The sequence below is a fragment of the Scyliorhinus torazame genome, chromosome 8, assembly GCF_047496885.1.
Source record: "Scyliorhinus torazame isolate Kashiwa2021f chromosome 8, sScyTor2.1, whole genome shotgun sequence".
In the NCBI taxonomy this organism is placed as follows: Eukaryota; Metazoa; Chordata; class Chondrichthyes; order Carcharhiniformes; family Scyliorhinidae; genus Scyliorhinus; species Scyliorhinus torazame.
The window spans coordinates 71,178,270-71,196,993 of NC_092714.1; the positions used below are offsets into that span (position 1 = coordinate 71,178,270).

Consider the following 18,724-nt stretch of genomic DNA (forward strand, 5'->3'; position numbering starts at 1 on the left):
GGGCCAGTCTCCAGTGCGGGCTGGAGACTGGCCCAAGAGAGGGGATGGCTGACCCTGGTTTAGACTGGTCAAGCTCAAAAACGGGCAGGGTGCCAGCAATGGCAAAGGAACTAAAGGGGTTCATGGAGCAGATGGGGGGGGGGGGGGGAGAGGGAGGGAGTGGACCCATGGATATTTGGGCAGCCGAGAGTGAAGGGGTTCTCCTTCTACTCACACGTGAATAATGTGTACTCCCGGATTGATTTCTTTATTCTGGGCAGGGCTCTACTGACGGGGGTGGTGGATACGGGGTACTCGGCGATCACAATCTCAGACCATGCCCCGCACTGGGTTGACCTGCGGGTTAGGAAAGACAGTAACCAACACACACACTAGAGGGTAGATGTGGGACTTTTAGCTGACGAAGAGGTGTGCGGGCGGTTGAGGAAATGTATTCAGAATTACCTGGCGGTCAATGACACGGGGGAAATTTCGGCAGCGGTGGTCTGGGAGGCATTGAAGGTGGTGATTAGAGGGGAGCTGATCTCGATACGGGCCCACAGGGAGAAGGCAGACAAGGCAGAGATGGACCGACTGGTAAAGGAGATTTTACAGGTCGACAGGAGGTATGCGGAGACCCCAGAGGCAGGGCTTTTAAGGGAACGGCAGAGGCTACAGGCGAGTTCGGCTTGTTAACTATAGGGAGGGCGGTAGAGCAGCTGAGGAAGGCGAGGGGGGCGATATACGAGTAAGGAGAGAAGGCCAGCAGAATGCTGGCACAGCAGCTTAGAAAGAGGGAGGCAGCCAGGGAGATAGGGAAAGTAAAGGATGGAGACGGGAACCTGGTGGGAGACTCAGCAGGGGTGAATAAGGCATTTAGGGAGTTTTATAGTAGGCTGTACGGGTCGGAAACCCCACCTGGGCCGGAGGTGATGAGGCACTTCCTAGGGGGCTGAATTTCCCGAAGGTGGACGGGGAGCTGGTAGAAGGGCTGGGGACTCCGATCGGGAGGGAAGAGATAGCGGAGGGTCTGAAGGCCATGCAGTCGGGTAAAGCCCCGGGCCGGCAGGTACCCAGTGGAGTTCTATAAAAAGTTCTCTGGGATATTGGGGCCGCTGTTGATGAGGACATTCAATGAGGCAAGGGAGAGAGGTGCTTCCCCCGACGATGTCACAGGCCACGATTTCTCTGATCCTGAAGCGGGACAAGGACCCGGAGCTATATGGGTCCTACAGGCCGATATCCCTATTGAATGTGGACGCTAAACTGCTGACCAAAACTTTGTCCTCTAGGATTGAGGATTGTGTTTGGACGTTATTGTGGAGGACCAGACGAGGTTTGTTAAGGGAAGGCAGTTGGTGGCCAATGTAAGAAGTTGTTAAATGTGATCATGATGCCCCCAGAAGGTAGGGAGGTGGAGGTAGTGGTCGCAATGGACGCAGAGAAGGCCTTTGATCGAGTAGAATGGGAATATCTGTGGGAGGTACTGGGACGGTTCGGGTTTGGGCGGGGCTTTATTGACTGGATCAGGTTGCTGTATCAGGCTCTGTGGCGAGCGTACGGACGAATAGGACAACATCGGACTATTTTAGGCTGCGTTAGGCCGAGACAGGGATGCCTCCTCTCCCCACTGTTGTTCGCGTTAGCAATAGAGCCGTTGGCAATTGCACTGAGAGCTTCAAGGGGCTGGTCCGGCGGGGAGTGGAACACAGAGTCTCGCTTTACACAGATGACCTGCTCCTGTATATATTGGACCCAGCAGAGGGGATGGAAGAAATCATGAGGATTCTGGGGAAATTTGGCCGTTTTTCGGGCTATAAACTAAATATGGGGAAAAGTGGGATGTTTGCGGTCCAGGCGAGGGGACAGGAGAGGCGACTGGGGGAGCTGCCGTTTAGAGTGGTAGGGGGAAGCTTTCGGTATCTAGGCATCCAAGTGGTGCGGGAATGGGACCGGCTGCACAAACTACATCTGTCCCAACTAGTAGACCAAATGAAGGACGATTTCCAAAGGTAGGACTCGCTCCCGTTGTCACTAGCTGGGAGGGTGCAGACGGTGATGATGATGGTCCTCCCGAGATTCCAGTTTGTGTTTCAGTGTCTCCCCATCTTTATTCCACGGTCCTTTTTTAAACGGGTCAACAAAGTGATCACTGGCTTTGTATGGGTGGGTAAGACCCCGCGAGTAAAAAAGGGGATGTTTGAGCGGAGCCGGGGAGAGCTGGCGCAGTAACTACTATTGGGCGGCGAATATAGCCATGATCAGGAAGTGGGTGGTGGGGGGAGGGTCGGCATGGTAGCGTATGGAGGCGGCTTCATACAAGGGCACCAGCTTGGGGGCGTTGGGGGCCATTCCCGCTGGCACGGTACTCCACCAGTCCCATGGTGCTGGCAGCCCCGCGAGTCTGGGGGCAATGGAGGAAACATATGGGAGTGGAGGGAGCATCGGTCTGGTCTCCAATTTGTAATAACCACCGGTTTGCCCCGGGAAGGATGGGCGGGGGGTTTCGGAGATGGCAGAGGGTAGAGACTGAGGGGATGGGGGATATGTTTCTAGAGGGGAGCTTTCATAGCTTGAGGGAGCTGGAGGAGAAATTTGGATTGGCGAGGGGAAACAAATTTAGGTATCTGAAGGTACGGGACTTCCTACGTAAGCAGGTTTCAACCTTCCCGCTCCTATGACCAAGGGGGATACAAGATAGGGTAGTTTCCAGAGTGTGGGTGGAAGAAGGGAAGGTCTCTGACATCTATAAGGAACTCATGGGGTCAGAGGACACGCAGACTGAGGAGCTGAAGCGCAAGTGGGAGGAGGAGTTGGGAGGAGAGATAGAGGATGGTCTCTGGGCGGACGCGTTGAGTAGAGTCAATGCATCCACAACATGTGCCAGGCTCAGCCTAATACAATTCAAGGTCGTTCGCCGGGCTCATATGACAGTGGCCCAAATGAGCAGATTGTTTGGGGTAGAAGCAAGGTGTGCGGGAGGGCCAGCGAACCATGTCCACTGGTTCTGGGCATGCCCAAAGCTTAGGGGATTTTTGCAGGGGTTTGTGGATGTCATGTCCACGGTGTTAAAAACAAGGGTGGCATCGAGTCCAGAGGTGGCGATTTTCGGGGTGTCGGAAGATCCGGGTATCCAGGACGTGAAAGAGGCAGATGTTCTGGCCTTTGCTTCCCTGGTAGCCCGGAGAGGATATTATTAGCTTGGAGGGACTCAAAGCCCCCGAAGTCAGAGACCTGGCTATCTGATATGGCTAGCTTTCTTTGTTTGGAGAAAATCAAGTTCGCCTTGAGAGGGTCAATGTGAGGGTTGGCCCGGAGGTGGCAACCGTTCGTCGACTTCTTTGCGGATAATTAATCGCCAGCAGAAGTGGGAGGGGGGGTAGCTAAGCTTAGAGTAGGGGGTTAATAAAGGTGGGACCTATGAGGGAGGGAGACGGCTTTTGCACTATGTTTATAGATTCATGTACATTGTTTGTTTTGTTATTGTTGTAAAACCAAAAATACCTCAATAAAATGTTTATTAAAAAAAAAAGCATACAGGATCCTGTGCTTTAGAGATCAAGACACGGAGAGAAAAGCAAGGAAATTATGATGAAGCTTTACAAAAGCACCGGATTGCCCTCACCTGCTGTACTGTGTCTAATCCTTGTCACCACATTTTAGGAAGGCTCAGATAGGGTGCAGGAAAGATTTACGAGAATGGTTCCAGTGATGAGGGATTTCAGTTAGATGGATAGATTGGAGAATCTAGTGTTATTTTCCCTGGAAAATGTTAACAGGAGTTTTGAGAGAATTGTAAAAAATGATGTGGGATCTGGACTGATTAGATTGAAAGAAACTGTTCCTATTCGCAAAAGGGTTGAGAACCAGAGCTCGGATAGCAACTTTTGCATTTCCATATTTAACTGCTCATCTGTCTTCGGCTGATATTGTAAAGTATTTTCATAATATTGATGGCGGCCCTTACCCTCACTACTTTGAGAGACAATTATGGCCTTTTTCAGGGGCATCTTGACAAATACATGAATAGGATGGGAATAGAGGGATATGGACCCCGGAAGTGCAGAAGATTTTAGTTTAGATGGGCAGCATGGTCGGCACAGGCTTGGAGGGCCGAAGGGCCTGTTCCTGTGCTGTACTTTTCTATGTTCTTTGTTCTTTGTGATAGTTTGTCTAATTTCTTGCAATTCCTCCTTCAAACTGGTAGCATGTCTGGCCATTGGAATGTCTCAGAGGGAACCGACCAGGTTGGCACAATGTTTTTATTTGCTGCTGATGAGCATTTATTTAATTTAGTTAACAAACATGGACATCTCAATTATTTTGTTGTATGTAATCTCAAACAGTCTTTGGACAAGCACTACCTGAACAAGAACTACCTGTTATAACTCCAAAATAAAAGATATTGTAGAGTTGGCTATCAATATCAAAGGTGGAGCAATGTCCAGACTCTTGCGCTGCTTATCTCAATGCTCAGAAAAATTGATAAGGAGCCTTACGTAAGTGATCAACTCCGCCACCATTATCTTTCCCATGAAACTCAATGTCAATTCCCTAAACGGATGCAGTTATAATGATAACACCATACTGGGAACTTCCTGCTCCTGAACTCCTGCACTGAGAGCTGGTTGGGTGAGTGAGTGTGTTTTCGAACTTGGGCAGAAACAAGCTGAAGAGGCTCGAAGAGAGAGCTGATTGGTAAGTAGTTGGTAAGGTCAGTAAGTCTTTCCAACTTCTATCACTTTTATGGTTTGAAAATCCGTTTTGTGGTTCATAATCTGTAAGGGCTATAATTGGACAAGGAAAGAAGGGCCCTAGAGAATTGGATATAATCTGACATTAAGCATCTTCTAAAGGTTTAATTTAAAGGATTGCGTCATGGCAGGAAATCTTCAAGCCTTAGTTTGCTCCTCTTGCTGCATGTGGGAGGCCGGGAACATTTTCAGTGTCCGGGATCGGCATGTGTGCAGGAAGTGTCTCCAGCTGCAACTCCTGGAAGCTTGCGCGTTTCAAAGCTGGAGCGGCGGCTGGGAACACTGTGGAGCATCCGCGAAGCTGAGAGTGTTGTGGATAGCACGTATAGAGAGGTGGTCACACCGCAGGCTCAAACTCCACAGGCAGGAAGGGAATGGGTGACCACCAGGCAGAATAAGAGAGCAAGGTAGGCAGTGCAGGAATCTCCTGTGACCATTCCCCTGCAAAACAGATATACCGCAGTCATATATATATTTTGTTGAGGCGAATGACCTCTCAGGGGAAAGCAGCATCAGCGAAATTTGTTGCACCACCGGTGGTTCTGCTGCAGAGGGGAGGAATAAAAAGTGTGAGAATGCAATAGTTTTAGGGGATTCAACTGTAAGGGGAATAGATAGGCATTTCTGTGGCCGCAAACGAAACTCCAGGATGGTATGTTACTTCCCTGGTGCTAGCGTCAAGGAAGTCTTGAAGTGGTTACAGGACATTCTGGAGGGGGGAGGGTGAACAGCTAATGGTCGTGGTACACATTGGTACCAACGACATAGGTTAAAAAAAAGGGATGAGGTCTTAAAAGCAGAATATAGGGAGTTAGGAAGAAAGTTGAGAAGTCGGATCTCTAAGGTAATGATTTGATTTATTGTCACATGTACCGAAGTACAGTGAAAAGTATTTTTCCGCGGCCGAGGGAACGTCCACAGTACGTACATAGTAGACAAAAAGAATAGTCAACAGAGAATATTGACAAATGGTACATCGAAAAACCGTGATTGGTTACAGTGCGGAACAAGGGATCGAACAAAGCAAATACATGAGCAAGAGCAGCATAGGGCGTTGTGAATAGTGTTCTTACAGAGAACAGATCAGTCCGAGGGGGAGTCGTTGAGGAGTCTTGTAGCTGTGGGGAAGAAGCTGTTCCTATGTCTGGATGTACAGGTCTTCAGACTTCTGTACCTTCTGCCTGATGGAAGGGTCTGTGTGGGAGGGGTCTCTGATAATGTTGTCTGCCTTCCTGAGGCAGCGGGAGGTGTATACAGAATCAATGTGGGGGTGGCAAGCTTGTGTGATGTGTTGGGCTGAGTTCACCACACTCTGCAGTTTCTTGTAATCTTGGACCAAGCAGTTGCCATACCAGGCTGTGATGCAGCTGGATAGGATGCTCTCTATCGCACATCTGTAGAGGTTTGTGAGAGTTGATACAGATATGCCAAATTTCTTTAGCTTCCACAGGAAATAGAGACGTTGTTGGACTTTCTTGACTGCTGCATCAATGTGAGTGGACCAGGACAGACTATTAGTGATGGTGACCCCCAGGAACTTAAAGCTATCGACCATCTCCACTTTGGAGCCATTGATGCCGACAAAAGTGTATGTCATGCTACGCTTCCTGAAGTCGATGATCAGTTCCTTGGTCTTTCCGACATTTAATCTCAGGATTACTACCAGTGCCACGTGCTAGTCACAGTAGAAATAGTAGGATGTATTGGATAAATACGTGGCCGAAGAGATGGTGTGAGGGGGAGGGTTTCAGGTTATGAGGCATTGGGACCGGTTGTGGGGGAGGTGGGACCAGTACAAACTGGACTGGTTACACCTGAGCAGGACCAGGGCTGATGTCCTAGGGAGAGTATTTGCTAGAGCGGTTGGGGAGGGTTTAACTAATATGGCACGGAGATGGGAACCTATGCAAGGAGTCAGAGGAGGAGGAAATAAGGACAAAAACAAGACTGAACGGGGAATAAGTGATAGGAAGATAAACCAAGAGCCAAATACAAACAGGGCCACAGTGAAAAATATTGGGTGCGGTACTCATAATGTTAAAAAGACAAGCTTCAAGGCTTAGTGCCCTATCGCGCAGAGCATGCGCAATAAAGTGGATGAATTAATCGCACAAATAGACGTGAACGGGTATGATATAGTTGGGAATTTGGAGACATGGCTGCAGGGTGACCAGGGATGGGAACTGAATGTCCAAGGGTACTCAGTATTTAGGAAAGACAGACAAAAAGGAAAAGGCAATGGGGTTGCATTGCTGGCTAAGAAGAAATTACACAATCGTGAGGGAGGAAATTAGTTCCGACAATGCAGAATCTGTATGGGTATATCTGAGAAACAGGAAGGGGAAAAAATGTTAGTGGGCGTCATAAATAGGCCCCCAAACTGCAGTGATATTGTTGGAAATGGCATTAAACAGGAAATTAGAGATGCATGTGATAAAGGGACAACTGTAATTATGGGTGATTTTAATCTGCATATAGATTGGGAAAATCAAATTAGCCACAATACCATAGAGGAGGGATTCCTGCATCTTTGACTTTGTCTATAAATATGTTTCTGGAACCCACCTCTTCATTAACCTGAGGAAGGAGCAGTGCTCCAAAAGCTAGTGATTCAAAACAAACCTGTTGGACTTTAACCTGGTGTTGTAAGACTTCTTACTGTGCTCACCCCAGTCCAACGCCGGCATCTCCACATCTTCACACATGAGGATACAAATAAGATTGTTGGGGAGTGCAGGGTTTAGTGAGTGGCAGGAACTGAAGGTGGTCCATATCAATAGAGAAATGGTGCTGGGGAAATTGATGGGATTGAAGGCTGTTAAATCCCCAGGGCCTGATAATCTACATTCCAGGGTACTGAAGGAGATGCTCTAGAAATAGTGGATGCATTAGCGGTCATCTTCCAGGAATCTATAGACTGTGGAACAGTTCCTGCAGACTGGAGGGTGGCTATTGTAACTCCACTATTTAAAAAGGGAGGTCGAGAAAAATCATGGAATTATGGACCAGTAAGGCTGACATCAGCAGTGGGGAGAATTCTAAAATCTTTTATCAAAGATTTTGTAGCAGAGCACTTAGGAAACAGTGGCAGAATCAGACGGAGTCAGCATGGATTTATGAAGGGAAAATCATGCTTCACAAATCAACTGGAATTCTTTGAGGATATAACTAGTAGAATTTATGAAGGGGAGCCAGTGGATGTAGTGTAGTTGGACTTTCAGAAAGCTTCTGTCATGTGAGAGTACCTTTAAGAAATGGGTGTTTATTACTGCAGTGATGTCAGAGAGTGGGTGGAGCTGGGCTGTCTGTCAGCTTTTTACTTTCGTCTTTGAGCAGGCTGCAGGGTGTGTTTTAGTTTTGTTTTCAGTGTTGGTGCTGAAGCCAGGCCAAGCAGGTGTACTGCTGTTCTCTCTGCCTTCAAAATACTATTTCTTGATCATTTGGTGAATTCAGAATTATAAATCTTCTCAGTAGTGAATGTAAACCTAATGTGCTTCTGTTAAAAGGTGTTTTTAAGTCGTATGGATGTTAAAAGGAAAGCTTAAAGGATTACTTAGTGTTGGATTCTTTGGGGGTTGTATTTGAATTAATGGTTGCTAAGATGTTCACTGTATGTTTTAAAAAGGTTAACTAGTTCATAGAATAAACATTATTTTGCTTTAAAAAATACTTTTCCATTTCTGCTGTACCACACCTGTTGAGTGGGCTGTATGCTCCCCATACCACAATCTATTAAACGCTGTGGGTCTGGGGAACTCCATGATACACTTTGGGGTTCTCTAAACCCTGGCCCAGAACACTTCTGCCAAAGTCCCGCATAAAAGATTAGCGCGTAAAATTAAAGTGCATGGGATTGGGGGTAGTGTATTGAGATAGTTAGAAAACTGTTTGGCAGACAGCGTTGTGTTTGGTCCTTTGTACTTTACGAAGGAACTCAAACATTTTGACTTGTCCAAACCAGAATCTTTTATTGAGTCTCGTGTGGTAAGATAGCAATCTGATACAGTGCACGTTATCATGGAGTCTGCTAATTACTCCTCTGGAACTTTCACCTAGCACCGCCCATTCACATGTATGTCTTATTACCCTCAAAATCTTTTTCTGAAGATAGTCGGATGCGTCTCCCTTTATATCGGAGTCACGGGTCACATGACCTTGGTCTAGAGACCGCATGGCATGTCTGTACTGCCATCTGCTGGTTGGAGGTCGCACACCATCCAATTATGATATAGCCCATAGACATATCACCACAGACAGGAAACAAAAAGTAGGAATTAACTGGTCTTTTTCAAATTGGCAGACAGTGACTAGTGGAGTACCGCATGGATCGGTGCGAGGACCCCAGCAATTCACAATATATATTAATGATTTAAATGAGAGAACAAAATGTCATATCTCCAATTTGCAGATGACACCAAGTTGGGTGGGAGGATGAGCTGTGAGGAGGATGCAGAGATCCTTCAGTGTAATTTGGACAAGTTGAGTAAGTGGGCAAATGAATGGCAGATGCAGTATAATTTGGATAAATGCAGGTTATCCACTTTGATAGCAAAAACAAGAAGGCAGATTATTATCTCAATGACCATAAATTAGGAGAGGGGAACATACAACAAGACCTGGGTGTCCTCGTACACCAGTCACTGAAGGTAAGCATGCAGGTGCAGCAGGCGGTAAAGAAGACAAATGATATGCTGGCCTTCATTACGAGAGGTTTTGAGTACAGGAGTAGGGATGTCTTGCTGCAATTATACAGGGCCTTGGTGAGGCCACACCTGGAATATTGTGTGTAGTTTTGGTCTCCATGTCTGAGGAAGGATGTTCTAATTATAGAGGGAGTGCAACAAAGGTTTACCAGACTGATTCCTGGGATGGAAGGACTGACATACAAGGAGAGATTGAATAGGTTAGGATTGTATTCGCTAGAGATCAGAAGAATGAGGGTGGATTTCATAGAAACCAATCAAATTCTAGCAGTGGGCAGCACGGTGGGGCAGTGTTTAGCACTGCTGCCTCACGGCGCCGAGGTCCCAGGTTCGATTCCGGCCCCGGGTTACTGTCCGTGTGGGGTTTATAGAACATAGAACGATACAGCGCAGTACAGGCCCTTCGGCCCACGATGTTGCACCGAAACAAAAGCCATCTAACCTACACTATGCCATTATCATCCATATGCTTATCCAATAAACTTTTTAATGCCCTCAATGTTGGTGAGTTCACTACTGTTGCAGGTAGGGCATTCCACGGCCTCACCACTCTTTGCGTAAAGAACCTACCTCTGATCTTTGTCCTATATCTATTACCCCTCAGTTTAAAGCTTTGTCCCCTCGTGCCAGCCATTTCCATCCGCGGGAGAAGGCTCTCACTGTCCACCCTATCTAACCCCCTGATCATTTTGTATGCCTCTATTAAGTCTCCTCTTAACCTTCTTCTCTCCAACGAAAACAACCTCAAGTCCATCAGCCTTTCCTCATAAGACTTTCCCTCCATACCAGGCAACATCCTGGTAAATCTCCTCTGCACCCGCTCCAAAGCCTCCACGTCCTTCCTATAATGCGGTGACCAGAACTGTACGCAATTCTCCAAATGTGGCCGTACCAGAGTTTTGTACAGCTGCAACATGACCTCATGACTCCGGAACTCAATCCCTCTACCAATAAAGGACAACACTCCATAGGCCTTCTTCACAACCCTATCAACCTGGGTGGCAACTTTCAGGGATCTATGTACATGGACACCTAGATCCCTCTGCTCATCCACACTTCCAAGAACTTTACCATTAGCCAAATATTCCGCATTCCTGTTATTCCTTCCAAAGTGAATCACCTCACACTTCTCTACATTAAACTCCATTTGCCACCTCTCAGCCCAGCTCTGCAGCTTATCTATGTCCCTCTGTAACCTGCTACATCCTTCCACACTGTCGACAACACCACCGACTTTAGTGTCGTCTGCAAATTTACTCACCCACCCTTCTGCGCCCTCCACTAGGTCATTGATAAAAATGACAAACAGCAACGGCCCCAGAACAGATCCTTGTGGTACGCCACTTGTAACTGAACTCCATTCTGAACATTTCCCATCAACCACCACCCTCTGTCTTCTTTCAGCTAGCCAATTTCTGATCCACATCTCTAAATCACCCTCAATCCCCAGCCTCCGTATTTTCTGCAACAGCCTACCGTGGGGAACCTTATCAAATGCTTTACTGAAATCCATATAAAGCACATCAACTGCTCTACCCTCGTCTACCTGTTCAGTCACCTTCTCAAAGAACTCGATAAGGTTTGTGAGGCATGACCTACCCTTCACAAAGCCATGCTGACTATCCCTGATCATATTATTCCTATCTGGATGATTATAAATCTTGTCTCTTATAATCCCCTCCAAGACTTTACCCACTACAGACGTGAGGCTCACCGGTCTATAGTTGCCGGGGTTGTCTCTACTCCCCTTTTTGAACAAATGGACCACATTTGCTATCCTCCAGTCCTCTGGCACTATTCCTGTAGCCAATGATGACATAATAATCAAAGCCAAAGGCCCAGCAATCTCTTCCCTGGCCTCCCAGTGAATCCTAGGATAAATCCCATCAGGCCCCGGGGACTTATCTATTTTCAGCCTGTCCAGAATTGCCAACACCTCTTCCCTACGTACCTCAATGCCATCTACTCTAATAGCCTGGGTGTCAGCATTCTCCTCCACAACATTATCTTTTTCCTGAGTGAATACGGACGAAAAATATTCATTTAGTATCTCGCCTATCTCTTCAGACTCCACACACAACTTCCCATCCCTGTCCTTGACTGGCCCTGCTCTTACCCTAGTCATTCGCTTATTCCTGACATACCTATAGAAAGCTTTTGGGTTTTCCTTGATCCTACCTGCCAAATACTTCTCATGTCCCCTCCTTGCTCGTCTTAGCCCTCTCTTTAGATCCTTCCTCGCTACCTTGTAACTATCCATCGCCCCAACTGAAACTTCACACCTCATCTTCACATAGGCCTCCTTCTTCCTCTTAACAAGAGATTCCACTTCTTTGGTAAACCACGGTTCCCTCGCTCTACGCCTTCCTCCCTGTCTGACAGGTACGTACTTATCAAGAACACGCAGTAGCTGTTCCTTGAACAAGCTCCACTTATCCAGTGTGCCCAACACTTGCAGCCTACTTCTCCAACCTATCCCCCCCCCCCAAGTCACGTCTAATGGCATCATAATTGCCCTTCCCCCAGCTATAACTCTTGCCCTGCGGTGTATACCTATCCCTTTCCATCACTAACGTAAACGTCACCGAATTGTGGTCACTGTCCCCAAAGTGCTCTCCTACCTCCAAATCCAACACCTGGCCTGGTTCATTACCCAAAACCAAATCCAACGTGGCCTCGCCTCTTGTTGGCCTGTCAACATATTGTGTCAGGAAACCATCCTGCACACATTGTACAAAAAAACGACCCATCTAATGTACTCGAACTATATCTTTTCCAGTCAATATTTGGAAAGTTAAAGTCTCCCATAATAACTACCCTGTTACTTTCGCTCTTATCCAGGATCATCCTCGCCATCCTTTCCTCTACATCCCTAGAACTATTTGGAGGCCTATAGAAAACTCCCAACAGGGTGATCTCTCCTTTCCTGTTTCTAACCTCAGCCCATACTAAAACATTCTCACCATGTTTGCGTGGGTTTCGTCCCCACAACCCAAAGATGTGCAGGTTAGGTGGATTGGCCATGTCAAATTGCCCCTTAATTGGAAAAAATGAATTGGATACTCTTAAATTTAAAAATAAATTAATAAAATTCTAACAGGCCTGCACAGGGTAGATGAAGGTAGAATGTTCCCGATGGTGGGAGTGTCCAGATCCAGGGGACACAGTCTGAGGATACAGGGTGGACCATTAGGGTCAGAGATGAGGAGAAATGTCTTCACTCAGAGAGTGGTGAGTCTGTGGAATTCATTACCACAGGAAGTAGTTGAGTCCAAAACATTGTGTAGTTTCAAGAAGCAGTTAGATATAGCACTTAGGACAAAGGAGATCAAAGGATAAGGGGGAAAGTGGGATTAGGCTATTGAGTTGGATGATCAACCATGATCAGAATGAATGGCGGAGCGGGCTTGACAGGCCGAATGGACTCCTCCTGTTCCTGTTTTTTCTATATTTCTAACTCTGATATCATGATCAATTTTTGGGTTTAAGATCTAACTTACATTGTTGTTTGGTTGTACTATAAATCTAACGTGATCAAACATGAAAGTTAAGGGTTTTTTTTTGCAGAACTATTTTCATTCTTCAGAAATAGTGGTTAAAATGGATCAATATTCTCAGTTGATGGCAAACTTTTTAAAAAATGATCAGTGGAAAGAGACTCCAAAGTTGTAGATTAAAATGATCTCATTCATTGATGAGCCTAACAAAAAATGTTCAGCCTGAAATGGTCCACTAGATATTTCTGAAGTCGCAAATGTAGAACTCATTGCCAGTGCCAATGATATTCCTAAATTAGAAAATGCTTAATAGAAAACACAGTGCTAACAGTGGTTACAACGCCAAAATTAAGGACATTGTACAGTTGGCTTTCGATAAAGTAAGAGCAATGCTAGGCATTCCTGTGTTGCTTATCTGATTCGATTTCGGATTTGATTGCATCAGGTTTCCAAATTTACTGGAGTACATCCCATGCTGTCACAATAATCTTTTGCGGCCCTTATTCCATACCCTTATAAGGGAAAGTAAAGCATTAACTCATAATTAAATATGTTTACTTTTTCCAAAGGACAGTAATAACATGGCAAAGTCATAGGCCCCACTTTCCACACATTCCACCTTATTTGCACTGATATTTCTTGTTCTATTTACATACACATTTTGACCATCGCTCTAGACGTGAACCTTTTACTTCTAACTCCTTCTTTTACTCTTGGGCCTGCTTCAGGCACTTGTACCATCTCTATTCTGTGATTATTTCATTTCGTCCTTCTTGGTATTTTGACTGAATCTTGCATCATAATAATAATCTTTATTAGTGTCACAAGTAGGCGTATATTAACACGCAAAATGAAGTTACCGTAAAAATCCCCTAGTCGCCACACTCCAGCGCCTGTTCGGGTACACTGAGGGAGAATTCAGAATGTCCAATTCACTTAACAGCATGCCTTTCGGGACTTGTGGGAGGAAACCGGAGCACCCGGAGGAAACCCACACAGACACAGGGAGACCATACAGACTCAGCACAGACAGTGACCCAAGTGGGAATCGAACCTGGGACCCTGGTGCTGTGAAGCAACAGTGCTAACCACTGTGCTACCATGCTGCATTGTTGGTGATAGATTCTTCATCCTCTGATTTCAATTTCCATCTCAGCACTCCCTGCCCTCTTTTCTCTGCATTCAGTGCCGCCTTTCCTCACTAAATTCCTCCATCCATATATATTCATAACTACCCTCTTTGGTTTACACAGTGGAAGTTTTGCTCCCGCTCACTACTGTTAGTGGAATAACATTTTCAGTAGTGGCACAGCTCTCATTGCAGGCCTGACCTGCAGCTGTGGCTCGGTTCCAGTCAAAAGTTAGGTGCCATAACTGGAATGGCTAGACCTTGTTGCACTGTAACTTGATAGTCTTGCTAGAATAAATGTGGCATGAAGGACCGGTACCAGATGAATGAATTGTGCCTGTCGTCATAAGCCAGCTATATGGGTGGCACAGTGGTTAGTACTGCTGCCTTTGGTGCTGAGGACCCGGGTATGCCCAGTCCCGGGTCACTGCCTGTGAGGAGTTTGCACATTCTCCCCGTGTCTGCTTGGGTCTCACACCCATAACCCAAAGATGTGCAGGTTAGGTGAATTGGCCATGCTTAATTGGAAAAAAAAATTGGGTACTCTTAAATTTAAATAAATAAAAATAAATCAGCTTTATGGTGTAGGAGTCAAATCCCTTTCAATAAAGATGCTAACCTAGTGTTGGGGGGAGGGGGCATCAGAGAAAGGTCTTCCAACCAGCCTGGATCTTTATTTACATGTTCTTCAATGCTTTACATAGTTCTGATGTGCTCGGGCACCTGCAAGGAAACCTGCTCCAATATGGTGGGTAACTGGCTTCTGGCCTGAAATGAGAATGTGCATCCTGATGCTATATTGGAGGCTTACGCCAGCATTTAACACCAGAAAAAAAGGGTGTCACCCCAGTGAATTTCTCGACCAGATATTTTGATGACGTCACAAGGCTTCAAGCCAAGTGGCCAGAAGAAAAATATATACTGTTTAATATTAAGCAATGTTAGATAACACACCCATGTGCTAAAATTAATAAATTTGCTTATGTAGCAGCAATGATTTCACTTGAATATGATCCAGCATAAAGCAGTTATGGTTAATTTTGTTGGCCAAATGCCGGAATCATTGTTATATTTCATGGTCTTGCTTTCCAAGACAAACATAGTGTTATATTGTGCAAATAGAAGTCTAGAGGGCAAATCTGAGGAAGTGACACTGACAATGTGCAAAACAGATTAAACTGGTGCTACACATAAAGATGGTTCTAAATCTTCAATTAATTGGCTACAAACAATACGGAAAGTGACCACATCTTTTTTCGAAGGGGAGGAGGTAAGGGAAATGGAATCCAATTATCCAAATGTTTAAAATCATGGGGAATTGATGAAATGGAGGTGGCGATGTTCTTTGCCTGGTACAAGGTGAAGGGAATTTTTGGAAGGCTATAAATTGAGAATGGAATACACCACCTAACACGAAGCATGGGCTTAAATCAACAATTTGGAAAGGAAATGGACTTGCCTTTTTTGAAAAGCATTTCTTTAAATAACTATCCCAACTGTCTCTGGTTACTGTTACATTCAGCAATGTCAGCAGCCTGTAGTAGGGTGGGGTCCGCTGGGGGTCCCCAGCCCAGGATTGTTTTTCCCAGGGTTTAACATCACAACATGTCAATCACTTTTAATCATTTCTTTCTCACCCAGTTTCTTTGCCAGCTTTACATCTTTCTTCTCATCTACAAGCCCAAATCCAATGTTTTTGACTTGCAGGACCTGAGCTGCCATCTGCCTCCAAAGGAAAGAAAAAGTGTTAGCTTTGATGTCATATAACCAACTTCGCATGTACCTTTACTATGGTGCAAAAGCATGTAGTTGATCAAAGTTCTCTGGTGTTTTAACTTGCTCTCCTATCTTGTTAACCAATCAATCCTCATCAGTAAATATGCTGCTGTAAGTGTTTTAACTACTTTTCTTACCAACCAACCCTGAACCATGTCTCACCTCCAACACCAATTCAGCCCGGTCAAACCGCCTCTGTGCAACTTTGTCTCCTGCGGGGACGGACGCGTGATACAGCAGGCACAGGATGTCGTACTTTTCCAAAAGCTTCTGGTAGTTTTTCATGTCGACGTGGGCAACTCTGTCTTTTCCATCATACCGGGGGAATTCAAGTCCATCCTCCGCTCTACAACTGATGCAGGCGGCAGAGAAAGTCGCCAAACAGAGCCAGACTGCATTCATCGTAAAAAGTTCTATGTTATTCGTAATTAAAGAGCCGGCAGAGTTAATACAATTGCTTCACCGAAAATATTTTGCCCCTCTCCTTCTGTACCGGTTACAACTCTTGAACAGAGAGAGAGAGAGAGGGAACAAAGTCAGAAGAGTCTCTGGAGGAAGAATAGATGCAGGCACAGCTCAGATACCTCACATACCAACCTCTTGCTCCCTTACCATTTTAAACTCCATTTTAAGAAGCCAGTTGTTTCCAGCTATAAATACATTGCACTGAAACAGCAAAGGCACGAGCCGAGGGGGATTCGCCATCCTCCTTTTTAATGGGCTTTTCTGGGGAGGGGTGGGAGAGGTTGACCTTTCAGACAGAGTGCAAACTGTACCAAAAAAATACCTCGCAGTGTGACAGTAAGTTACCTTCCATCTCTCAAAAGCTACTATCGCTGAATGTAGATTATATTTCCATTTTGGCACGCTGAGGCTGTTTGGAAAGGTTACGGGATGAAGAGAGAATGCTTCACACGCAGGCGGAGTGAATGATTGTACCGTCCTGCTTTATATAGACCATTAGAGCCATACCCAGGAGGCCAGCCAGATAAGTTTATTGTAGGATCTGTAACACTGGCAACACGATCTGACCGTTTCAGGGTGGGCTTTCGCTCAAAGCATTTAAAAAACAATCAGGGAATGGTTCCATATTTTTTCCTTAAGTAGCAAAATTATAATGAATTCATGTAAAATAATTCAATTTGAAGCCAGGTCTCCTGAGAGGAGAGCAGTATTATTATTCAGTGCAATGTGTCCTGAAGGAAATATATCTCATGGATGTATTTTAAAATGCAGTGTTCCTAAAATGCTGTCGCGCGCCATAAAACAAATGCAAAATACAAATTGCCGGCGCAGACTCGAAGGGCCAAATGTCCTCCCGCTGCCCCGGAACACGTCTGTGAAATGCAAAGGGAAACACAAGTTTGTCATTTACAATGAGTCCGGGTTTCAGTTAATTTAAACGTTTGTTTAGTACACTATAGTAAACTTATTTTGATTAGAGTGGCCGTGCCCCAGGGGTACCAGAGTTCACGGTGTACAACATTCTCCGGGGTTGCAACGTTACAAATAACGTGAAATCTTGCGTCTGATGATGGACAGGTCACAAAAACGTCACCTACTGTCTCCTTCTGAGAGGGTCAGCAGCAAATCGTTTGACCCCCGCAACAAGTTCAGTGGAAACAATAACAGTGCCATCCACTGACCTGTAAAGCAGTCCTGGTTGTTGTTTTTGACCTACGCAGGCCCGAAGGGCCTTTCCTGCGCTGTGGACCTCTATGACTCATAGGGGCCATTTGCCTTTATCAGTCTGGCAGAGATTATAAAAGCAGGGAGGTTATGTTGGAGCTGCACAAGACTTTGGTTAGGCCATAGCTGGAGTACTGTGTGCAGTTCTGGTCACCCGCACTGTAGGAAGGATGTGATTGGACTGATGAGGGTGCAGAGGAGATTCACCAGGATGTTGCCTGGGATGGAGCATTTTAGCTATGAAGAGAGGCTGGATAAGTTCAGGTTGTTTTCTTCAGAGCTGAGAAGGCTGAGAGGGGACCTGATTGAGGCGTGTAAGATTATGAAGGGCATGGAAAGGGTGGGTAGAACGCAGCTGTTCCCCTTAGTTCACAAGGGGGCATAATCTTAAGGTGAAATGCAGGAGGTTTGGAGGGGATGTGAGGGAAGGATTTTTCATTCAAAGGGTGATGGGAAGCTGGAATGCACTACCTGGGAGGGTAGTTCAGGCAGGAAACCTCACAATCTTTAAAATGTACTTGGACGGACACCTTGAATGTTATGGGCGGCACGGTAGCACACTGGTTAGCACTGTTGCTTCACAGCGGCAGGGTCCCAGGTTCGATTTCTGGTTTGGGTCATTGTTTCTGCAGAGTCAGCACGTTCTCCCTGTGACTGCATGGGTTTCCTCCGGATGCTCCGGTTTCCTCCCGCAAGTTCCGAAAGACGTGCTGTTAGGTAATTTGGACATTCTGAATTCTCCCTCTGTGTACCCGAACAGGCGCCGGAATGTGGCGACAAGGGGCTTTTCACAGTAGCTTCAGTGCAGTGTTAATGTAAGCCTACTTGTGACAATAAAGATTATTATTATAACTTCAGTGCTATAGTCCAAGTGCTCGAAAGTGGGACCAGAGTAGATTAGAGTAGTTTTTGTTGTTGGTGCAGGCTTGATGAGCCAAAGGGCCTCTTCTGAACAATGTGATTCTATGAATCTATGGCAGTTGCATGTTTTTATTCAGATTCAGAAATAGACTGTACACATACATTATGTGTAAATTGCATAATTTATGTCCATGGATTGCAAACATTTTCCATGATTATGCTGATGACACTGACCATAGCAGGGAAGCTAAACAACATCTCACAGCTCCAGGACATGCACTATTTTTTCACTTCAGGGCAGTGGTGAATTTACCTGACAATTGGAAACTAGGGAAG

General features: G+C 45.8%; 1 protein-coding gene across 1 annotated transcript in view; it reads right to left on the reverse strand.

Annotated features, from left to right (window-relative positions):
* LOC140427930 (calsequestrin-2-like) overlaps positions 1–16,728 on the reverse strand; it is a 97,095-nt gene extending 80,367 nt beyond the window's left edge. The window contains exons 1-2 of the mRNA XM_072513800.1: positions 16,001–16,728; positions 15,700–15,784 (exon numbers count right to left, since the gene is read on the reverse strand). Of these exons, the coding sequence (XP_072369901.1) occupies positions 15,700–15,784; positions 16,001–16,240 (325 nt within the window). The 5' untranslated portion in view covers positions 16,241–16,728. The remainder of the gene's footprint in view (positions 1–15,699; positions 15,785–16,000) is intronic.
* Between the last annotated feature and the right edge of the window lie 1,996 nt (positions 16,729–18,724).